The sequence below is a fragment of the Siniperca chuatsi genome, linkage group LG1 (assembly GCF_020085105.1).
Source record: "Siniperca chuatsi isolate FFG_IHB_CAS linkage group LG1, ASM2008510v1, whole genome shotgun sequence".
Classification (NCBI taxonomy): domain Eukaryota; kingdom Metazoa; phylum Chordata; class Actinopteri; order Centrarchiformes; family Sinipercidae; genus Siniperca; species Siniperca chuatsi.
Genome location: NC_058042.1, coordinates 21,252,984 through 21,278,479, shown reverse-complemented (window position 1 = coordinate 21,278,479; position 25,496 = coordinate 21,252,984). Strand labels below are relative to the sequence as shown.

Sequence of the window (25,496 nt, the reverse complement as noted above, 5' to 3'; positions counted from 1 at the left end):
TTTGTATGTTTCCATTCATATGACCAGTGTATTATGCAGATGTGTGGGTGGGGTGCAGTCTTGCTTTACTCTCTTCCTGCTGTGTTTGTATTTTCTCTATCAACACTCTGCTCCCCCCATTATCTCTCTCCTCTCCTCCCTCACCGTGTTTATCCCCCTACGAGTCTCCTCCCTCCTCTTACTTCCCTTTCCTCTCTTTGCTGTGTTACCCCCAAACCCCTCCCCCTCTGCCAGGCCACCCTGCTCTCTTGTCATTGGGTGCTGTGTGGGGTGATGGTTGTGGTTTCTGTCAGTGATGTCTCCAGAGCGTGTACCGGCTTTCTGCTTCAGAACGACAGAAGATTATTTTGATTTAACAACCTCGCAGCACCTCTAGATTTGATATCTTGAACTGTTTCCCCCGAGTCATTGCTTCAGACTCTGCATATTGGACCAGAACATACACTTATCCTTTTTCGGACCAGACTACTGAGTATTGAGAAGCTGCAGAAAGAAAGGATCAACTCTCTTCTTTCTACTGCCTGAGGTGAGATGCAATAATCACATGATAACATACTGTTCATAAGGGATGATGGTGTGAAACATATAGTTGGTATAATTAATGTTACTGTTCTGATGATAATTTTTGTCTTCTACTTTGTAAAATGTACTCCTCATCTCTTCTGCTATTATAGGACAGTATAAGCACTGTTGTTGTTTCCTGCTAATCAAAATGATTAATAAATCACTGTATCAGAATCTGTGAGCATAGCACTGCTGCAGAATGAAAGGCTGGCCAACCCCTGTTGGTGGGAAGAGGTGCCACTGAAGACTGCTGATTGGTTGCTCCTGCTGTCATGTGGAAGGGTGTGTTCCTACAGTGATTAACATGGTCATATGGTATAAACATACCACTCTGGAAGTGGTGTTCAGTGGTGTGTTTGTTTAGGTGTGGTTCAGAGATGATGGGAGAGCAGAGAGACGAGGATGGAGGGCGGAAGGAAAGAGATGACTGAAAAACAGCCTGTGTCATGTTTACTTCTGATGTGAAATCAGAATGAACTCCTATGAAGACTGCATGTATCAGATTCTGAATGCTAGATATATACATGGTTATGCATTTTTTTTTCTTTTTCTCATTAAATCAAATTCTGACGCATAGTTGTTTGTTGGCAAACTGTATGAGCTGCCTCACAAAAGCACAGGCTATCAAACCTGCAGAAAGACAAAAAGATTAACAGGCGTACACATTTTTTGATAGTGACTCTTGTGATGTTGATAGGGATGCAAACAGGTAGCAGAGTAAAACAAGAAGTCAAGTCAAACAGTCGGGGATATAAAGGCATACAGATACAGAGAAATCGCATGCGAGGCAGTCAGGTCAACAGAGAAAGAAACAAGAAATAAAAGGACATCAACATCAAGGCAGCAGCAGAATGATTATGAATTTTCTGCTGACTGGACTGAGAAGCAGCCATTCAGAAAATCAACACAGGCAGTATTCAATCAGCTAAGGAGTGTACGGATCTGCAAGAAACCGGTCATATGATCCCTGGTCAGCCCTGAGCTATTAGAGAGAGAGAGAGAGAGTATGGCAAACAGAGAAAGAGAAGAAGAACAAGAGAGGAAAAATACCAGTGGACTTTGTAATGCAGTTTACTGTAGCCTCCATGCTGCAACAGTTTTTCTTGCTGTGTGTTGTAATTGATCTAACATTCTTCCGTTGTTGTGGTTGGAGGCTTTTATATCCATACTATGGTGAGGTGGAAGCCCACTGGATGCTTTTTTCATAAGCTACTAATCAAAGAAAAGGTAACTCCTTCTATGCGGTAAAAAAATGAGTCAGTTTTGGTGGTAACTGTACTATTTTAAAATTAAATCAAGATTTATTAGAATTGAGTAGAATATCTGAGGGAAGAACCTTTTGGCATATATTATTTATGACAATGAAAGGTCTCACCCTGTGGCACAAGTGTGAGTGTTGTTTGTTTGAATCAGTGAGGCGGAATGGGAGGAAGATGTAACGGTTTGAGACTACAGACAGCGACTAAACTTTGAGTCTATATTACACAAGTACATTTTGAGGCAATGCAGTAGCCTGATAATCAGACTGGGTAGCCATTTAGTTTTATTTTATTCATTCATTCTACGTCTGGAACCAGGCTTGAAATAAAATAATGGTTAGTTGTTTTTCAAAATTCTTGTCCATCTCAAAATTGTGTGCATCTGGGCATCCTGGTGGGCCAGCGGTTGCGTACCACCTGAACCTGGCTTGTGTCCAGCCAGGGATGTTGTGCCATTTAACAAAGCTGGGATGTCTAGCAATGTAATCCTTGAAGTTATCCTTGTTTTGTGTACAGAGGACAAGAGCATATATACCAAAAACATTTGCATTCCCTGTGTGCTGATGATGACTTTTGTTTTTACGCTCTTAGGTCTGTCTCCACTGTCCCAGTCTGTCCTGCTCAGCTCAGCAGAGGCCCAGCACATCCTGAGACTGTGACCTAACCTGACCAAACGCGAACACACCATATTACAGCCAAAACAGTCCACTGTAGTTGAGGAGGGAGGGTCGTCTGGTTCCAGGGAATCAGAAAATCCAAGGAAACTTGACCGTGTGGTACCAGCTCAACAGAAACCAGACCAGAGCAAGCCACTTCAGGACTCAGGGATCTGCTTAATTTACCATCTTCTTTGCAACAAGGCAGTGGGCAGAGGAGAGTGCCACTTACCATGTATTCCCCTCAGAGCCTCCACCGCTGGGGCATCACTCACAGTGAGAGTATGGAGCGGTTAGCCTACAGCCAAGGTAGGTTGGCAAGTGCAGTTTGAATGAATGACCTTATCTATTACAACTCCCATCAAATCTGGTCTCATACAATGTTCTTGTAATGACTTACGAACAACAGTTCCATATCAATCAGTAGATTCATATCACTGCACTAAAACAAATAAGGTTTAGAATATGACTGGTGAAGTTCTGCAAGAGTGACTAAAACAACTTGATTAAGGTTTAGGAAAACCACCCACTTACAATGCCAACTCACTTCACAACAGATAATACCTTTACCAATACCTTTACTTTCCATGAGTCAAGAATGAGCCCCCAGAAGTAAACGTAAATGCATTAGCAGCCAAAAGCATCCCTCCTGTCTGCAGTTCACTCCTGTCTGTTGTAAAACATTAAAGCTGAAAAATCCAGTTTAACCCTTATAGAAATACAATATAGATATACAGTAATGTATATGTTTTCCTTCGGACTAATGTCAGTGAAAGTTAATAAAGAGCACCTTTGAAGCTGACTCTTACAATAACCCATCACATTTAAACAAGTCACTAATCAATCAGGACAGTGCGGGTTCCTTTATATTCTGACAAGCTTTAGCATAATCCACGACAACATTAAAGGTTGTGAATTATTCATGTATTGCTAAAACTTGGTTAAGAAAATGACAGTTCTTGATACTCTAATAGTATTCCACGATTATTTGGATAATGGATTAATAATTTAAGTCAGTTTTTAAGCAAATTCATTGGTTCCAGCTTTGACAAATGTGAATATTTGCTGTTTTTTTTAGTCCCTATAATAGTAAACTGAATATCTTTGGGTTTTAGACTGCTGGTCAAGCAAAACAAGCCTTTAAAGACGTCACATTGGCCTCTGGTGATGGACAATTTTCACAATTTTATGACATTTTATAGACTAAAATAATAAGGTGAATAATGGAGGAAATAATCAACAGATTAAATGATAATTAAAATAATCATTAGTTGCAGCCATACATTTCATGTAGTATGCTTGTGTCACTTGAAACCTTAATCAAGCCTACCCTTATTCTCTTCATCTGCTTCTTCCTCCTCTTTACTGGTGGCTGTGTGGGTGTTTATTGTTTCCACTGATATGCTTCTAAATTCTACTGAATTCTCTGTTTAAGAAGTTTCCACTGTGGGTTTAACAGTAGGGCTGTAGCCAGGACGTTGTAAATACTGGGGTCATGAGTCCAAATTCCCCCAGCAGAACCCCACCCACCTAAGAAATAATGGACAAGCCACCAACCAAACACTGTAAATATGTTTTGAGCTTTTAAAGAAATCACAGCATTTAAGTAGAATTTTTACTGTTTTAATTGTTGGAGCTAATATGAGCTGTTTTCTATACTGTTTGGTAGTTTAATCTGTAACAATGCATCATATTTTATAAGATGATCATATGTCTTAATTTGTAACTATAACTGTCAAAATAATGTAGTGGAGTAAAAACTACAATATTTCCCTCTGAATAGTTGTGAAGTAGAAGTATAAAGCAGAATAAAATGTAAGTACTCAAGTAAAGTACAAGTACCTCAAATGTGTACTTAAGTACAGTACTTGAGTAAATGTACTTAGTTACATTCCACCACTGCAGAAATATTACTGACCTCAGTGGCCTCAGACTCTATTCTTTAGTCACACATCTGAATATTTGGCTTGGCCGTCTGTCACCGAGCCTCTATGTCCCCCTACACGGACACGCGCACACACAGTAACATCCTCTACCTGGAGGCGGCCGTGCAGTTCTCACTTCCAGCAGCAGGGGGCGGCACGTCCACAACACAGCAGACACTAAAATCATTACGTAGTGCTGCCTTTTGTGCGTCTTGTGAGCCTTTTGACACCGCCCCTCCAGAGGGTGCAGCGGCACTGTCAGAAATCAACTATCGGTTAGGTCTGCTGGGTGTAAACAAATCTTTATAACACCGCGATGTACGGAAATACTTGTATCCCGAGGAGCAGCTGTCCGCGCCGCCGCTGCTAACGTCCACCATGTAGACCGACGCCTACGTTTGACAGTCCGGGGACGTTACGACGGTTGGTTTTTGACTCTAGCTAGTCCTGTCATTTCTGTGGCCGGTGGTATCACAGGTATTTTTATGCTACGGTTGTCATAATGGTCACCGGGTGAATTGTACATCAAAGCTAGCTCGCTAACGGTTAGCAAACCGTATGAATCTGGCTGTTTTCGCTCCGATCAACACTAGCTATAATCATTTCAGAGGTACATGAACATGGCATCGCCCGCAGAGCACGACCTGGCTCTGTCTGAAGCAGACAGCAGCAAGGAGAAAGCTCAGGTGTTTGGGATTTTGAGGCTGCAGGAGGAGAAATCTGGTGTTGGGGATAAAGCTATCAGTAGCAGCACAGTGAGAGGAGGAGGTGGTGGTGGAGACGGGCGATGGCAGGCTCCTATCTTCGCTTTGGCCAGGAAAGCATCCGAGACCATTTCAGGGAGCATTCACGTCCTGCCCAAAGTGTCGGAGCACAGGACTTCTCTGCCCGGGGACTGGACCGTCCAAGGTAGAGTATTATCAGCATCAGGGGGCGTGGGGTTCCTGAAGGGAGCGGAGTGGAGGTGTGTGTGTGTGATAATAATAACTGATTATTTCAGGGACACATGAAGGAGTGTGACCTAACACTGTGCTTATCACTTTATTTACACAAAACAATTTCCCCCTGAGATGTTCAGGAACAATCAATCCTTCAGTCAGTTGCCAATTAATTGAAGCACAGTTAATAGTTTCAGCTGGTGTGTGTAGATGTACCAGTGTTATCTAACATGGTGCATCTCCTCCTCTCTCTTTCATAGCTAACATTACCTCACCACCCACTGTGTGTGGCCAATTGATTTTTCACGGATCAGTGCTGTTCTCTTGCTTTTATGGTACATCTTCTTCTGTTACTGTTAGCAGTGGTACTGTAGCTGTGCTGCTGTTGTTTTATACCACCACACAACTTGACTGCCTGGAGCATCACATGCTGCACTGATGCAAATGGAAAAAATGTTCTGTCTTTCTTTTTTCCTTGAAAGTTATCACCGTGTTTTGTGCACTGTGTTGATTTGGTGTTGTCTGTATGTGTTTGCTGCCTTGATAATACTACAAAGTCAGTAACTTTGTATTATATGCAAGTGCGGCTGCAACTAACAAGTTTTTCATCATCGATTAATCTGTTGATTATTTTCTTGATTAATCGATTAATCTTTTTGTCCATAAAATGTCAGAAAATTGTAAAAATATATATATATATATATATATATATATATATATATATATATATATATATATATTGTCCATCACTAATGATTGTCTAGAGCCCAAGGAGATGCCTTCAAATGTCTTGTTTTGTCCGACTCACAGTTCAAAACCCAAATATGTTAAATTTTGACAGTTTTATAAAACAGAGAAAAGCAGCAAATACTCACATTTAAGAGGTTGCACAGGTTTGGCATTTTTTGCTTGACAAATGAATCATATTATATCTATTAATCAGTTATCATAATAGTCGCTGGTTAATTTTCTGGTCGATAATCATCTCCTGTCGTTTCAGCAGAGCACTTGGCTCTATTTTTTCTCCGTCAGTGTGCCCATCAGCCAGTGTCTGTCTGTCTGTCTGTAGAAATCCCCACACATTCACAACTATATTTAGTTTCAGACAGATTTCAGGTGTCCATCACAGACTTGCATTTGAATTATGTAAAATCTGAATCATTTAAACAACTGACAATTGTTTCAGGCATTCAGTCCTGATCTTTTAACAAGAACACAGGAAAACAATTTAGGACAATGACCTTTTTAAGGACAATTTAAAATCCCCATACTTGCATAAAACTCAAATCACTATTGAAACATCCAGACACCTTAGTGCTTGATGTACTTTAGTAGAAGTCACATGGTGACCCTCAGGGCTCACTGCCCTAAGCATCCAACAGTCATGCTGATCCCAAGAAATCATCTGTTGATTTGTCAGTGTCTCTGTCTCCGGGCCAACCTGCTGGGGCAATTAAATGTCTCCTACATTGCTAGGCAACATCTGTACGTGTTCACTTGACATTGTTCTGTCCTGTTCTGGTGTTTGGCTACACATTAACCCAGAGGGTCCATGTGTAGAGCATTTAAAAGCATGCCTCTGTGGGATGTGCAGATGCAGCAGCATTGGCACTCTGGACTTGCTACTGTAAGGCACAGTTATATTATCTAAACAGCAGCAAACAAGACAAATATCTATCAAAGTTAGAAAAATGTAGCTACTGAGTGTCTACACAGTTATTTCGAAGCTAATTTATAATTTCCATCTTTGGGAGAGTGATTATACTTTGTTCACAGATTTCAATCAATCAAGTTTATTTGTACATGTAATCATATAAAGCACCATCTCAGTGAAATGTAATGTAATTCTGATTTATCATAGAAATTCTGATCTGTTAGGGTTTCCCTCTTGGATTGTGGCACTTTTTACATACTATCTATTGCTGTGTGTGACTGCACTGACATTTACTGTACCTCCCTATAGTAAGCATGTTTCTGATAATGACCAGTTGTAAGACATTAACTTGGCTGACTCAGTTGTTTTTCCCTCAGATAGAAATGACTGGATATAATTATTCATCAAATGAAGTCCTTAGCAGTTGTGAGACAGAGGACTAGGCTTTAATTTGTATCTGCATTCTATATGTAAATAAGTAATAATATATTGAATTTTATTAAATATTGTCTTTTTTATTATGCAGCCCATGCTGGGGTATTGCCACTGAATAGCAATCGTTTTACACTGTTTGTACACAACCTGTGTAGTTTTGTACCATCAAAGTACCCAAATTCAACTCATCATGGTTTTCTTGAGATGATGAATTTATTACATGTCACTAATTTGAAAAATGTAATTGATTCAATATTAATTTCAATCAAAGTCAAAATTTTTGTATAATAAAAAGCTTTCATACCATGCATAAATAATGATCATTTATAGATGATGATCGTTTATATCGTTGTGTGACCACACCACATGGGTATTTTAAGCATATTTTAAGTAAGGTGTTTATGTGTGGCTTTTGTCCTGCAGCCCTGCGAGACCCCATGGCGATGGAACGAGCCAACCTGCTGAACATGGCCAAGTTGAGTATTAAAGGGCTGATCGAGTCGGCTCTGAGCTTTGGACGAACACTGGACTCTGACTACCCACCTCTCCAGCAGTTCTTTGTTGTCATGGAGCACTGCCTCAAACATGGCCTCAGAGGTAAGAATGAGAGACTGTTTTAAATGGTGTCAGGTATGGGTGCTGATATATCTGCAACCTCCCAACTTTTTAAAATTCTGTGTCTAAGCTGCACAATTGTATTTGTGTTTGCTTCCTTCATAAAAGATGTAATTGCTAGATTTTCATACAGCAGTGTGTGTGTGTGTGTGTGTGTGTGTCTGACAGAAGTCTCCCTTCCTCTTTCTCTCTCCAGTGAAGAAGTCCTTTCTGGGCTTTAACAAATCTCTCTGGGGTCCTCTGGAGCTGGTGGAGAAACTGTGTCCTGAAGCCGCAGAGATCTCAGCCTCTGTACGAGACCTGCCTGGACTTAAGTAAGGACTACATTTATGTACACACACACACGTGTGTGCTTACACACAACTTAACCTAACATCATGCTGGAGGAACATGAGCCACAGCACTACCACACACACCAGAAACATGAGACTGTGACCTGAGCCAGAGCAGGGAAATACCTGAGTGTGATTTACTTTCACTTCACCTTTCCTCTTGCTGCTGCCTCACTTCTCCCTTGTCACTATTTCTCTACTTCTTTATTATTATTATTGTTATTATTCTCTTTGTAACTCTTAGAGCCAGTATAGACACATTTTCCAAAGATGTGACAAGCACTTAAGAGTTAGAAAGACTCAGGGTTAAGACTACGTCAGTTGTGGGCAATAGGCACCTTTTTAAAAGCAAAATCAGTAGTGGTGCCATTTGCCTGTGGTATTCCAAGGTACTTGTAACCATCCTCAATGTCTGCTATTGTTCCTTCTGGGAGTGAGACCCCTTCTGTGTGGACTAACAAAACGTGTAGCCACACCCAGCCAGTAAAAGGGACTCAGCATTTAATCAGGGCTCGGCTTTTAGTTAAAGTTTTACAGTAATTTGCAAGCAGGCTCCTGCTCACTCTCATTCATGTACATGATTTCCATGTCATGCTTTACTTTGTTATCAGTCACTACATAGTAGAGCTTCCAGGCAGGGAATCAAGTGAGTAATATTCAGGTCTTGTCTGATGCAGAAAAATGGGGAACAGATGTGTTGTTTTAGATAGAGAACAGAGTCTGTTTCCTTTGGTGGTGCTGAGTCAGACCAACAGACATGTAGCAGAGCAGCGTTTTTGCAACATAAGTACAGACCCAAGAGGTAGCTAGTTTTAGTTAGATAGTAGGTTAGATAACACAGTTTTAGTTGCTGAGATGCCACAGAGGCAAAATGAAACATTCGGATTGAAGTCTTGAAAAGAAGGAGCAGTTAATTAGATAAGCCCATGTAACCATTGACTGCAATAAACATTAAGGAACACAAATGAGAACCTAACTACATCTAAACAAGAAAACAAAACAAAGACCAATCTAAAGATGCCCCAGTGCCACCAGTCTTACACCCTCAAAACCTCCTATAATCTAATCTAATCACCTGTGTGTGTGTGTTTTCTAGGACTCCATTAGGCAGGGCAAGAGCTTGGCTGCGTCTGGCTCTCATGCAGAAGCGGCTGGCCGATTACCTACGACTCCTCATCACCAGAAAAGACCTGCTCAGGTACACACATACACATACTGTATGTACACATGGCGGCACACACAAAGAAGATGTATGATGTACAATAGGTAAATCTGACTTGTTTAGAAAATTATACCTTTAATATTTACCTTTAGATAACTAATTTAACTTTAGCTATGAAAGTGAAATTGTAACAATTCTTCATTGATAAATCAGGCCCTTGATATTCTACATTTTTCTTATTGTCAACTAATTCCATTAAGTTAGTCATGTTTACAAGTTTGAGATATCAACAAAATTTTTTTATTAATTTATAATAATGATGAAATAAAATAGTATTTAAATAAATAGATAAATAAATTAAATTCAGTATTTTAATGAGAAGTCTGTGCACAAATCCAGCAGTTAATAGTAGTAATAATAGTAATTGATAGTACCCAGAACGTAATTTGATGTCGTAAATTAAAGCTTGTACTAACACATGCACAGGAACAACACTACAGAGCTAAAACATTAAAATAAAGCCACTCCCTTTTTCTTTTACTAGAGCTCCCTTCAGTGTTTGAGAATGTGCTTTATCTTCCACCACAGTGATTTCTATGAGAATTCGGCGCTGATGCTGGAGGAGGAGGGAGCAGTGATAGTGGGCCTGTTGGTGGGCCTGAACGTCATTGATGCTAATCTTTGTGTCAAAGGCGAGGACCTGGACTCTCAGGTAACCACTGCTCTGAGACAGTATTTAGACCATTTGACTAAACGAAACACATTTAGACCAGACATTAAAATGTGGGCTTAATGTGGGTATGCTGTCTAACAAATCTGATGATGTGGTTGCATTACAGCCGGTGTACAGCTGGTTTGCATTATACTCTCCATTCTGTTCTCTCTATGATTGGATTGCACCATATTAAGTAGAAAAATAAATGTCTGACTTATGTCCACTTCCTGTGCCTACTTAGTTGACATGAACCAGTTTTGTCTGTTTCGTCACTATATCTTGGCATCAGACAGATGGAGAGCAGACGCTGTTGTGTCATGTTTCTACTCCATGCGTGTAGACTTTGTCCTGAGTGCAAACACATTTTCTCACCAATGGAAACGCCCTGCACAGACTGATACTTGTACTTGTAATGTGAAGCAATGTGGAATTGTCTTTGTTTAGATCCCGCCATTCTCTGATCACAAGATGAGCCATTATGCAGCTTACCACCCACACTTTACCTTTAATGGCAGGTGTAAATGAGGTCTGATTCCATCCCTGAAGACACGATTATGAAATAAAATAAAAACAGTGCCACAAAACATTTGGGATTCCTATATAGTGTTTTAGATAAATAATTCAGGAATTAAGAATTTGGAATAACCTATCATATTTGGTTACTACTTTTTAGGCCTGCAACTAACGATTAATCTATAATTTTTTTCCCGATAAATTGTTAGACTATAAAATGTCAAAAAATAGTGGAAAAAATATCCAGCGCAACTTCCCAGAGCCCAAGGTGACATTCTCAGTTGTCTGTGAGTGTTTTGTTCGACCAAAAGTCCAAAACCCAAATATATTCACGTTACAACAGAGAACAGCAGAAATTCCTCACTTTTGAGAGGCTGGAACCAGAGAATATTTGACTTTTTTAACTTGAAAAATTATAGAAACAATGAATTGATTATCAAATGGTTGCCACTTATTTTTCTGTCTATCGACTAATTGATTAATCGACTATTTTTTGGACTGTAACTCCATGGTGGACTGTGGTAGTTTCTACCCATGTGTGTGGTTAACAGACAGATTAGTGCTATTAGTTATGCAGACACACATTGGACAGCATTGGATATTAATTGTATACTGTCACCTTTACAGTAAGCGTTTTGTTTGTTTTGCGTGAGTTTTAATTTGCGTAACCAACTCTTGTGAATGTTGTGGTGGGTTGCTACTTAATGCATGACTCATTTCATTAAATCAATGGTTGTGCAATCATTGCTCTTTAGAATATGCTTCCTTTTGAGTGATATTAGTTTATCTTGTTTTTTTCATTTGAGGTTGGGGTGATCGACTTCTCCATGTACTTGAAGAATGACATTGATGATTACAGGAGTGAAGAGAGGTATGATCTTTTATTGTCTCTCCACTTTATTTAATACACTGGGTCTCTTAGGCCCCCTACATGTTATGCTCTGTTTTATGTCTGTTTCCATTGCAACAGGAATAGCCAGATAGCATCCATCTTGGATCAGAAGAACTATGTAGAGGAACTGAACCGACAGCTGAAGTAAGATGTTTGTTTTTTAGTGGAAACAGACCTGTTTGCAGAATTTTCCCCAGAATTCCTGGAGATGATGGTGTTGTGTACTTCGAGGAAGTTCAAGGAAATTTCAGGGAATGGAAGTCCTGTGTTTAAAATGTTGTGTATTTTTTACATAAACAGTGGCTGATTGAGACAGGCAGTCATTCTACTTTACATTTTGCTTTACATGTGTCGACTGTCTGATGTTTGAGTAGTGTTATGATGCCTTGAATCAAAGGCAGAAGGCTGATTGCACGTTAAAATACATGATCAGTCAGTTGAGGTTTGAAACAGTCTGGTAGTTTGACAAGTGCAACTCTGCACCATCTGTCCATACAGACAGTTTCATTAAAGCACAGACTGTTAGTCACATTTCTTCTTTCAATTTTTTATTTTCTTACAAACCATTTAAATGAACATGGATAGATCTGCTGCCTTAAATGGAATTATAAGTTTAGTGAATCTTTCTTTACATTTTGCAGCTGCGATAGAGCTAAAAGCCATGAATTAGGAAGGTTATTGTGAACAAACCTCAAATATGTGACATGACCTTAAATTACATGTCAGTTAATATCCTTGATGAGCTGTCTCTGAACATAAGCTAAGTTAACCATGGCACTACCTTATTGGTGCTGTGGTTATTAAAAGCATGTCAGTCTCTGGTGCGACAGTTCAGTCTTCTAAACCTGTGAATGCCATTAAACCTCATAAACACGATAACAGCAGTATCTAATCAAATGAAGGAAAACCTACACGTCACTTCAGCTGTGAAATTGTGACACAACTACCACAATCCCATTCCCATATTCTGAAAAAAAATGTTGGCACAATACATTCAGTGAGACTCAAAATGAAGAGAAGTTGATTATAACTTCTGTGTTTGTCTGTGATTGTATGTCTAGCTCCACAGTTCATGGTCTTCAGGGCAGAGTGGACTCTCTAGAGAAGTCCAACTCTAAACTCATAGAGGAGGTGAGACCCACACTCAAAATATCCGCATGTTAGATTTAAGCTAAACATGAAAGTCAGCACATCTCTACATCATGACTGAAATCACAGAGTCAGTGTATGCATTACTGTCAAACTGTTCCCAGTGATTATTACTGATTATTCTGTGTTTGTGTGTGCAGTTAGCCATAGCCAAGAACAACATCATCAAACTGCAGGAAGAAAACCAGCAGCTGAGGAGTGAAAACAGCCTTATTCTGCTGAAGACACAACAACAATTAGAGGTACACAGTCACACATGTGCAAACACAAAACTAAAAAATATATCGCTGTCTGAAATCACACAGAAACATGAATCGGTGTCTTTATATCGGCTGTTTTGGTAAAACTCAAACCAAGACTGTAGATCTAGTCCTTAATATTCCAACAATTTCTACCAGCTCTGTCTACTAGTGGATAAAACTGATGCATGGTGTGGCTGACATGTTCTTCCTGTTGATGTTATTTATCCAGGTAACTCAAGGCGATGTGTCAGTGGAGAGAGATACATACAAACAGTCTCGTCAGGGTTTGGATGAGATGTACAATGAAGCTCGAAGGCAACTGAAGGAGGAGTGTCAGCTCAGACAGGTCAGACTGTGACTCCTTGTGTGTGTGTCTGTGTGTAGAAAATGTGTGTAACGTATACATGGCGACAGTGTAATAACAGATTTTATGCATGTATGTATGTTTATTTTTAGGATGTGGAGAATGAGTTGGTAGTCCAGGTGTCGATGAAACAGGAAATGGAGCTGGCCATGAAACTTCTGGAGAAAGATATTCATGAAAAACAGGTCATTTTCACTGCCTTCCTTTTTGACTACTTACAAAAGCGCTGAAATCACAAAACATGAAGATCAACGATGTTCATAGAGACACAGGTTAATATATTGCATGATAAGGATTGTTTATGGTGAGGCTCAATCAATGCAGACACTGGAAATTGATTTAAAAAAAGGCCCAATCAGTAATTTGTGAGAGATATATTTCAACACACATAGTTAAAATGAAGATCCAAAGAATGATGCGGTTGCTCTTCAGGCATAGTGTCGTCACAACAAGGGAGCAACGTGATAACAAGCCCTTTGGGGGCCACAAATTAAAAATATAGCACCAGCCTGTACTTGCTCACATGGAGCAGTAATGCCCTGCCAGCTCCTGTGCCCGTCTCCCTGCCGGTATCAAGCCTCTCACCACCAACATGTGAACTCTGCTACATAAACACCACCAGCTGACATTTGTTGCCAAGCTCTGAGATATAGCAGCTGCCATGGCAGCAGCATCATCACAGCTTTGTAAGGAGGCTGCTGGGATCATTACCCACAACATCAGGTGAATCAGCAGTCAGAGTAATGTCAGCATCATTATTGCACAGGACCATTGGGCGTGTGACATGGGAATATTGTTATCATGCATTGCGACATACAGTTTGTCCTGAATATATTTCAATATTTCAGGTAGCTCTTAGCTAGCTCTTAGCTCTTAGCTATATATATATATATATATATATATATATATATATATATATATATATATATATATATATATATATGACTAAGCCCCAAAACTGGCCAGTAATTATCTGTGTGTATGTAGTCCTGTGTTTAAACTTGTACAGGCCCCCAGTGAATAAATGATTGAGTGGACAAATAGATACACAAAAAAATAAAAATTGTCGTTAAATGAGTGAATTAATAATGATCGGATTAATAAAAAATGTATGAAAGAAGAGCATGCTAAATTACAGTGAAACTAGAAACAGTGTGAACACGACAGGCAATACAGGATTGATCTTTGTTTTTTATCACCAGGACACGCTGATCGGACTGAGACACCAACTGGATGAAGTCAAAGCCATCAATGTAGAAATGTACCAGAAGATGCAGGTACAAACACACACATCCTTACCCGGTTGCACTCATTCTGTTATCACATACAGTACATATACAGTAATTATTACTACTACTTGTGACAGCCAGTAATTCTCATTTGTTAGTCGTCCGATGACGAGATGAAGAAGAAGAACAATATGATCAGTCGTCTGGAGGAGAAGACCAATCAGATCACTGCCACCATGAAGCAGCTGGAGCAAAGGTGAGATAGATTGCCTGTAAAGGCACAGCACACACTAACCAGAACAGGAAAATCACTTTGTCCCATGTGTCTCCTCAGTCCTTCCTTCAATCTAAACCAGGTTCTCCGTTGTTCTATTAAAATCTTTGAGCTACAGTCTTTCTTTGATTTACCGAAACATAAATAATCCCCCTTTGGCAATGTAAGTTGAACGTCCCTGAGACCCTTTTAACAGCTTTGACTGTGACATTGAACCAAAATGATATAAGGAATCACAAAAAAGGACGAGTTGTCAGCCCAAAATTACCAAACGTCATGTTTTCTAGACCAGGTGATCTATAAGAGATGGATACTATTTTATGTTATTTTTAATAATTACTTAAAAGTACATATTTATTAAGAGTTCTGGGTGGTCTAGTGTGAATCTATGCAGAAGACAACTGAGGGAAAGCATGGTGAAAAATGATTTGAGTCTTCTTCCTCATCACAGTTTCAGGAAATTGGTTAGTCGTCTAATCCTAGCTTATTTCTTCTGTGTGTCTGCAAACACAAAATGTTCCACAGTATAAAACCTTATAAATGGAAGTGATATGATTAAAGTTTTTACCTGACATTGCAACGTGTGATGTCTCTGTCATCGGCTGAGCTGAGTCCCATTTTTGTGATCTGTTTAGTTAATAGACGGCAGTCTAAACAATAGCCGCAGTCATCAAATACATGGCCTTTGTTATGTGAAATAGCTCCCTCTTATATTTTTCCTGAAGATTTCTAAGGTTTTGTTTAATAAAAGTGCGTTCATTCCTTTTCATGTTGGCAGTGGCCCGCAGCTTTTTAAATAGATACACTAAAAAGTGACTGCATGTTAAATCTAACATTATAAACACACTGTCCAAAGTAGAAGCAAAATAGCACATTGTTATTGTCCAGTGAAAACCTTTCAAGTTTTAGTTGTAATTTTTTGCATTATTCCAAAAGGCTTCTTTTAAGAATTTAAGATATAAAGCTTTTACTTGATAGAGACGATATGGGTTTGCATTTGCCCTACAGGTTAAATTTTATAAATTCTACTAAATTTATCAAAAATATGCTTTAAGTCACTTTCCCAATGCCTGAATACAGACCACCTCCACTTACATCATAAAAATTGTATATGTCCATGAAATAAAACATTAACCTTCAGGGGAAAAGAGCAGAGGCACTATTTCACATGCCATACTGTATATTTATTGTTATTGTTTAGGCCATCACCTACTAAATAAATCGATTACAAGACGAGATACGTCCGGATTTGCTAAACAGTTTCCTTGGGGAAACCCTGCAATCCTAAATGTATCATGTCCAATAAATTAAACTGCTGATATTTTCACGCATGCTAAGTCCTCCTAGTAAAATGTACCACAATCTGTGTATTGGTTCATCGATGCCTTACGATCCTTCCTCAACCCATCGTTTACCAGTCAACATGGTCCATCCCTCCCCTCCCCTCTCCCATTGGTTTAAATCTGTTCCATCCTATTTGTGATTGGTTGTGAATGTTTTTTGCTGCTCTGAAGGTTTATGTAGCCTGGTAGCATGCAAACCCCGGTTACACTTGTTATTTTCAATGGGAGTTTTGTGTTGTTGTAGATGAAAAATCTTATGAAAAGTTAAACATGTTCTGATCAGAGCTACTGTTTAAAATCAAATGATTTACCAGCTAATAAGAGATCGGTCTCCCCCGTAACATTTAACATGTTGTCTACTTTAGAGAGATCAAAATAGTGATGACTACTGTAGGTGCTTTCCAGGCTTAAATCCCTTGTGTTGATAGTATAGTTCTGTGCACACTTCACCTGAAAATTCCAGTTTTTGTCTGCTCTAGCTGTATTCATCTGTTGACATTACCTTTCCCTGCTTCTCCTCCCCACCTCTTCTCATTACTCATTCACTTACTGTGGAGTGAAATATTTCCAGACTGAATAAATCATTACAGTGGGAACCTGGCAGCCTGAAATCAGATTTCTGTGTTTTGATGCCTTTTATTTATTCTTACTGCTCTGCCTGTGATGTTAAAAGTCACTTAAAGTGTTCAGTGTAACCGGGGACACTTAGAATACTGATGTATTGACATCCTTTCTTCCTTCCTTTCTTTCTTTCCTTCTCCCCGTCTCTTTTATACCATCCATCCAATCATCCATCCATCCATTTTGCTCCCTTGAAACCTCCACGTGTCGATTTTTCCCCCCTGATTTAATCCCTGCTCCTCTGTGCAGTGATAAGGATCTGCTAAGTCAGACCAGAACGCTTGCTATGTCATTTGTTAAGTGTGCCAGCACAGACACAGAGCACCAGTACAAGCTAGTCAAGGACATCTCCTTCTGAGGACAAACACACACATATGCTTGCACATGCAGACACACGATTGCTTATGACTGACAGAATAAATGGACTTAACTTAAAGGAACATTCCTGTTTTTTTGCACACAATATTCAGATGGTTTTATGGCCTGAGAGCAGCCACAGAATCAGGTGAAACTAGACTGCGTGGTTTGGTGCTTAAGTCACTGAAACATTATCATCATCAGCAGAGTGCTGGGATTCATAGAGACCACTGCAACATGTTTCATGATCTTTAATTAAATCCCCCTCAGATAACTTTGTTGGGTTTGTGCTAAACGAACACAAGTTTCCTTTAAATGTTCTGGTTTCGCTGGTCAGAGAACTGCCTGAGTATTATATCAGTTATACTTTAATAGATGCTGAAGAAACATTTTGCATTAATCATACACTACTTTATCTATTCACTCACTTGCTCAGCTGTGCTCACACACACAGACAAACACATACATATGGTACACATTCTTCCTGTCTCCAGTAGTCCGTTTATATGCAGTAACACTGTCAAGTAAGATATTTGACTGTTTGGGCTCTCAGATGTAATCATAGGGTCGTTGTTATTGTTCACATTGAGTTAGAATGAGTATAGTGGGCTTTTCCGCTCATATCACAACTACTGAGTGGTTTTATCTGGCAACACCCAGAGCCACTAGTTAATGGAGTTGAGTCACTGTAGTATTTAGGGACTGTATGAAGATTATTGGGGTGGGGAGGAAGGGCTAAACATTCTGTTTCACTTTTTTAAAAAGCAAGACCCTTTACAGCGTTATTAATATTTTTTTTGTACCCTTCCCTTGATCAAGAGAAAAACTACAAAACCCTTCCCACAATATCTAGTAATATTTGATTAGTCTGATTCATTTTGCCATTAATAACTGAAAAGTGCACAAAGAATGTAAGATGGTATACTCCAATTTAAACCTTAATATGTTAATGGGATAACAATTTTCACATAGCTACCAAATTGCGCAATATAAGTGGAATTAACAGTTCAGACAAATAAACAACATTATGGAAAACATAGCAAAATGATGCGTCTTGTTTACCGAATATTCTGGATATTCTTTATTTTTTACTGTCACTTTATATGACACATTTGTTTGACACATTTTACTTTACTGTAGTTCTGCTCTCTGTTAAGATGCAGAATAATGTATATCTAAATAACTAAAGACACTGTAGCCACTCTCCGAAAAGATTTTGACTACTGTCCCCTCAGCAAAAAGAAAAAAATGCGTAACCCTCCCCCTTTTCTGAACTCCCCTCCCCCTAATAATTTTCATACAGTCCTTTAGTGACATCCATGTTGGCTCTGCAGAGATTATTGAGTAACTTGTGTTTCTGTGCTGGGCTGTCTTTTTACTTTATTGCAGCCGACACAGTTTAGGTATAAAGCAGGAGCAGTAACATGAAAATGTTTGTCTCTACAGCTGCCTGCATTTCATCACAGTCAGTCAGTGGTGTTCACTGCAGATGTTTTAGCAGACAGGAGTTTGCTTGTGCAGCCTCCTGCTTTTAATTTGTTGCCAGTTTGCTCTGCATGTGTTGCACCCCTGACCTGCTTCTGACTGGCTGTGATGACCCTCGCTGTGTCTGAAATCAGTCCCTTACTCACTCTCTCACTACTGCCTTTAGGCCTGTCACAATAATTCCGTTATCGAGTTATCATATGAAATATACGATATGTAATTATCGCCTGTCACGAAATCGACTTATCGTTGCTGACCTCGATATTGCCCATTGTGTTTACATGCGTGTTTTTTTTTTTTTTTTTTACATAAGAATGTCACCAACATTTTATCCCAACATGATGCCAGAATATACAGCAGGTTTTTCCCTACAATAACTATATTGCCTGTTAAAGAATGAATGACTCTCTATAGCCCTGTGTATTTAATATGTGCAATTTTTATTTACAGGGCCCGAGAGTCCATTTTATTTATTGTTTTGGTTGTGTGATTTTTATTTATATATATTCTACACGTTTTTATTTTTTGTTTTTCACATCCCAATTCCAATGTCTGAATACTCTTAAGAATTATAAGTTAATTGAAATGGTGTACTTGCATGATTATGCTTATAATCAGTGGCATAAATTGGTCTTATATCAAATTATGATTATTTACAAATATCATTTATCGCATGTGTTTCTGGGACAATATATCGTCCAACAAAAACAGTTATCGTGACAGGCCCTTGATAATACTCAGTAGTTTGCTCTATAGTGAGCAGTAAATTGACACTTATGAACCATCGTCATTTTGCATCGTCACTGATAGGTGACATAAAATATTGGGACACTATTTTTTTCGTTCCATTGTTGACATTTTTGAGGGCACCATATAGAGGATACATTCACACTCAGAATTCGGACACTCAAATAAAATGGCGGAGAGTAAACATAGTGTACTCTGCAGTAAAAAGGGAGTGATTTTGGACACAGACTGCCTCTTTCTTGCTCTTTATCCTCCTGAAGATACACCTAAACTGGAGATGTAAACAGCTCAGTGTGACCAGCAGCTTTAGCTCAATACATGTGCTTTGTTTCTGCAGAACAGATAGAACTGAGCCAAGTGTAAAGAACAGCTGTAAACCTCTGGCGCTTCTGTCAAGGGAACTTGAATGTGTTGTTGTGTTTCTTGGCATATTTATTGACTTTTGTGATAGATCAGGAAGTAATCATTCTACCTATTCTAACTCCATGTTCATAGTACTGTAACTCCTCTCAATTTGTAGAAGAATAATCACTCAGTACAGCTGTTGAAAACACAACTACTGTCTTTTACCACCGTGATCAATAAAATTAGATGTTTTGAAAGTGTTGGGTGTGGTTTGAGTTTTTGGCCATGTTCAGAGTGCTGTTAACTTATAGACACTGGAACATTTAATATGTGATTCTAAGGAGTAATAAAGCTCTAAGTCAACAGTTACTGTAAATCAGGGTGTTGTGGGATTATCCTCCTCATTGTCCGAGTATCTGAGGTCAACAAGTTCAAAAACTTTATTAAAATCCTCATATCGCGAAGACATGCCATGAAAGTTTCCTCCCTGTACAATAATGGGTGGAAAACAATGAAATTGGCACATTTTTCAATCTCAAAATGTTGTGAATACGTAAGGTATCAATGGAAAAGGCAACATGGTGATGCTGCTCTCCAGTTCACTCTGTCTCTGCATTCAGTTAGCTCTTTTTTTTTTTTCAGTTTTTCCTCATTGTTTTGTAATGCGTCTTTATTTTGACTCATCACCCCCCTTTGTATTCCTTCTGTTTTGAACCCCACAATTCAACTCTCACTGAACTCTTTTCAGTTTTACTCTGGTGTTGTAACAGTGCAAATTACAACGCTATCCTTCACCCCAAACTTCTTCATTTCTCCATCCTCAGCCATCCCTCCTTCATGGTTCCACCCAGAAACCTCAGTCCCTAACCTCCCCCCTTACTCGGCATCCTCCTTCCCGTCTTCCTCTGTTCTTTTCTCCCTCTTCCCCCACCCCCCAGTTTTTCTCTCCATGGTCCTGAGTTTGTCCCTGGTTATAATGGTGCAGATTACAGGAGGCAGAGAGGCACCGCACGTCAGCCGAGGAGGGAACCAGGCGCTTCAAGTTGGACTTTGCCAACAAGGCCGACAGCCTGCAGCGACAGATCGAACACAGAGAAAAGCAACTGTAAGCAAAACCTCTCCAAAGACAGACTGACTGATTCATGCACATACAAACACTTAATCTAGAGAAGCTGTGGAGCTCAGAGAGAGACACAACATAGTATTTACACTATAAGCTGTGTAGCATGGTAAGCCAGCAGTTTACTTAATTGGCTAGGAGACACCAGACTTCAGTACACAGTTCTTGTTGATTATGACTTGAAAAAGCAAGACAAAAATTTAAAACGTATACAAACCAGTGTGTTCTAATATAACGTGTTACTCAGTATATCCCTTTCTGTCTCTGTTTGTCATCTTTATTCTTGTTACTGGTGTTGTATGTACATGTCTGTAGCCAGCAGCTGGAGACGGACCTGAAGATAGAGAGGGAGTGGAGGCAGACGTTACAAAATGATCTAGACAGAGAGAGGGACACAGTGGCTCAGCTCAGCACAGAGGCGCTGCAGATCAACGGACTAAAGAAGGTAAAAAGACGGAGAGAAAGAAATGTACCGTGTGTATGATACTGTACAGTGTGTTTTGTTACATGTGTATGGCTTTGTGTGTGTGTGACCCAGCATTTGCAGAATATCATCTAATTTGATCTGATGCATGTCCTCTGTTGTGTGTGTTTGTGTTTTTTATTATTGTTCCAGGAGTTCCATCGTCTCCAGGATGAAAACATTCAGCTGAAGACCATCTGTGAGGACCAAGAACAAGCTCTCGAGGAATTAGGCTCCAAACTAAGCGAGTATGTATGCTTTAATTAAAAATGTCTGCACCATATTGAAGCTGCTTTTACAGGCAGTACATGGAGACCGAGAATAGGCTCTAAACCCAAATGAAATGTCTAATGTAAGATTTGAAAAGTAATTTTTAAATGTTGGAATCTTTGTATGTGTGTTTTTTTTGGAAAGAAAACCCTTTTAAAACACGTTTATAATAGGAGTACAGTTGTTTGCATCATCATATGAATTTCAGGAAAAAATATGTTTAAATTCTTAAGATCATGGAGGATCATACCAGTGTTTTTGCATGTTTTAGCTCATTTACATCAAATCACATAATTTACATTCGTGCAGACAAGTAGAGTTAACAGTTCTACAGAAAGTCAGACAAGCTTCTGAAACCCTCCGAAATGAAACCGAGAACCTCAGAAGGAAAGATAACAAAAAAAGATTGATGACCTGTGGCGGTTGAGTGTACTGATTTCCTTAACCTAGTCTTATTCTTTTTGTCATCAGATCCAAAATGAAGATTGAGGACATCAAAGAAGCCAACAAAGCTCTTCAGGTAAAGTAACAGTAAGTTTCAGAGATAAAGATAGCATCTAAACCCTCTCGATCACTAAGGTATTTAGTTAGCTAAGACATTAGTAAAAAAAAATCTAGTACTGCATACTGTCATTAACAAGGTGGGTTGTGGTTTAGGGATGTTGTGTTGTTTTGTAATGTCTATAATGTAAAATTACAGAGTAACATGTTGTTGCAGGGGGGTCAGGTTTGGTTGAAGGACAAGGACGCCAGCCATTGCAAGCTGTGTGAGAAGGAGTTCTCCATCTCAAGACGAAAGGTCAGTCCTTAAATGAGGAGAAATAAAAAGAGGACTGACTAATTTGCACCTGTAATCCCAACGCTACACAATAATATTTAGTTATTGTGGTTCTAACTCTCTCCCTCTCCAGCACCACTGTAGGAACTGTGGGGAGATTTTCTGTAACAGCTGCTCTGACAATGAGCTCCCTCTGCCCGCCTCACCAAAACCAGTCAGAGTCTGTGACACCTGCCACGCCCTCCTCCTCCAACGATGCTCCTCCAATCCAACGTGAAGGAGCCCCACACTGCTGTAGTGACTGCTTCAAACAATCTGAGATCAGACCCGTTAATCCCCCACCCTCCGGTCCTCTGTAAGATCTGTCTCCCGACTTATCTCAACACAGTGTTTGCTGCTAGAAATGGACCGTGTGCATGAACATTTAGTACATTTGATTTGTCTTAATTTACAGTTTTAAAAAGTCCCTCACAGACAAAATGAGGGACGTCTGCATCATTGTGACACATTTTTATTTGATGTCACTACTTCCTTTGCAGATGCTCTGCAGTGTAAAACATTTAAACATCTTCTTTTGTAATCAGACAGAGAGGAGGAGGCAATCAGTCCACTATAACATGGGCCAAAATGTCTTGATAACAGACAAGTTGGAAATTGAAGGAGTGAGAATCCTTGGTTTGCTTTATTTTATACAGTTATACAGATGAAACAGTTATTTCCAGTAACTCTAGATGTCAGTGACCTTGACAGAGGAAGTCATGCAAAGCGTAACTGTCTTTTCTGTATATGAGTCAATCCAAGTGCTGCACTGGCCAGGCTTTGAGAGCACCAAACAGACTCTAAAAGCTATAACAGGTATGAATATATCGAGGTGAACCTGCAGCCATGCTGCTGTGTTGCCTGCACAAACTGATACTGATCAGATCAGCAGGTCAGGTTTTGGTATATTCCCCTATAAAGTTTAGGGGGAAGAGAAAATTTGGTTAAGAAAGGAGGAACAACTTTACTATGAACTGAAAGTGAAACTTCACTGTGATGAGCACTGCTGCAGCTAAATGCAGATGTTTTTTTCTGAAGCAAACCTCCAGTCGTATGTAATACTGCATCATTATATAACAATGTATGTGTCAAGCCTCAAACTGTATACAGTAAGTGTATAGCCAAACAGATGAGATTATGTCATTTACACATACAGTACAGTGGCCTTGTTACTGTTGTTGTTGTTTCTGACTCCAAAGCACCCTCCTTAGAGGTGGAGTGAAATCAGCACAAACTCTTAGGCTGCATTTACACAGGCACAAAAGATCAAGTTGACAGGTTGAATCCAACTTTATATTTGAGGTTAGTATTTAGTAAACTGATATATTTCTGTTTAGTTGGCTGGGAGGAGATCAGAACTGTGTCATAAAATAAAAGAGGGCTCATTTATTTCTGTTGCTGTTTTAATTGCAGTCATTTCACAGGAGCAACATGGGAATATTTTGTACCTGCCATCATCTGTTCAGACAAGAATCAGTACAGAATGAAAAAGGGCCTGCTGGTCAGATCTGCCCTCCTCAGAATATTTGATGTGCAATGTGACAAAGACTTTTCTGCAAACTAATTCCAGGAACGTTCACTGCTCCAAGCAGATTTTGCTCTGCAGACACTAGACTAGACTAGTTCCCCATGGGGCTGTGGCTTTCAAAAGGTACTGAAAATCTGTTTTTAGTTTCGTTGAAACAGTGTTGGTGCCATTTGTGCTTGTGTAAATGCAATGAATATTACCTACTTGTGCTTCTCATGTTGCCAAAATGAGCCCTATATTACTACAGAGATCTGTAGAGAATCGAAGATAACATAATTCAGCAACACTAGCCTATACTACAAGCAAGCAGCCTAGATTTAAGGCCATGTCACTGTTTGTTGGAGACACTAATGTAGTGGATGCTGCTTCAAGGACCAAGAAGAGAGACAGATGCTGTCATTTCTGGTAACTGATTTAAATCAGTGTCAGTCTGTCTTAACTGGCTCTTATGTTGACAGACCACTGACAGCTAGCTTACAACATGACCACTTCACTGACTAGTTAGTGGTTAAGAACAGACTTTAGTGTTACACACTTCTTACAACATAGCCACAAAGTATGTTTGAACACTTGCCAATCATATATTGCCTGTAATACAGATTAATTTGAGTATTTATATTTGATTTTGTGTTATGCACATTCATTTTTACTTTCTGAAGTCAAGGGAACTTGTTTGAGTTAGTTGTTATCTGACATTATGGAAGAACCACATTTTACTGCTGCTGCATTCCTGAGGTAAAGTTTGAAACTCTAAACCAGTTTTGTTCTAAAAAAAAATAAATCAACATTTAGAGGTGTGTGTGCTAATGCTGATGACTGTACTGAAGTACGTGGTCTTCGGTGATGGGTTATGATATGAGTTTCACTGCACATTCTGGTTTTGTACTTGTATACAATGTTTACAACCTGTGACTTTTCAAGAACTGGAAGTATTCATTCCCATAAAGAGATAAAACAGACCTGGGTTCAGTTCAAGAAATGTTTTTCTTGTTTCAAATATTTAAAAACTCACCAATTTATCATACCATTAAGTAGGCAAATGTTTTTGAACTGCACCCAGGCCTGAAGCGTTTTTGTACAGTGTCGCTCTTATATATCGCCCAGCTTTCAATGGGACTTGTACAGTTGCTATATGTTGTAAATACATAATGTTGATAATCACTGTGGCCCTTTAGCTTACTAAATCCTGCCAGTTTAATATTAACTCTGTTGCCAACAGTATGTTGCCTTAACTGTGTAGCAGTTTCTGATTAAATCAAGTTACAAACAGAATCCTTCATGTTGTCTACTGTCTTTTTAATGTTGGTCACTGAAATGTCTCCTGTTAACATTTACTGTTGCACTGTTAGGTCTTTTTCCTGTGTCCAGCTGAAATCCGCTAACTCTGCTTATGAGGTGTGTTATTGAGAAACAAACTAAACCAGAGGATTCATTTTATTTCTTTTGTTAATTAAGATGTTTTCGCAACCATGACACAAATAC

The 25,496-nt window shown here is 39.2% G+C and overlaps 1 protein-coding gene across 5 annotated transcripts; it reads left to right on the top strand.

Annotated features, from left to right (window-relative positions):
* The first annotated feature begins 252 nt into the window (after positions 1 to 252).
* rufy2 (RUN and FYVE domain containing 2) lies at positions 253 to 25,286 on the top strand. Of its 5 annotated transcripts, XM_044209226.1 has the most exons (21): positions 253 to 526; positions 2,415 to 2,788; positions 5,013 to 5,313; positions 7,855 to 8,028; positions 8,243 to 8,360; positions 9,475 to 9,576; positions 10,129 to 10,252; positions 11,575 to 11,639; positions 11,739 to 11,804; positions 12,722 to 12,791; positions 12,950 to 13,051; positions 13,281 to 13,397; positions 13,508 to 13,600; positions 14,618 to 14,692; positions 14,803 to 14,900; positions 20,802 to 20,921; positions 21,252 to 21,381; positions 21,553 to 21,647; positions 22,141 to 22,189; positions 22,388 to 22,468; positions 22,581 to 25,286. In XM_044209226.1, exons 3-21 carry the CDS (start codon positions 5,019 to 5,021, stop codon positions 22,722 to 22,724), a joined length of 2,118 nt encoding a protein of 705 aa, XP_044065161.1. In that variant the 5' UTR covers positions 253 to 526; positions 2,415 to 2,788; positions 5,013 to 5,018; the 3' UTR covers positions 22,725 to 25,286. The 5 variants fall into 5 exon arrangements, with proteins under 5 accessions (XP_044065161.1, XP_044065177.1, XP_044065183.1 ...); XM_044209242.1 differs by lacking the exon at positions 5,013 to 5,313; XM_044209218.1 differs by lacking the exons at positions 253 to 526; positions 2,415 to 2,788 and adding an exon at positions 4,350 to 4,827.
* Positions 25,287 to 25,496: the final 210 nt, after the last annotated feature.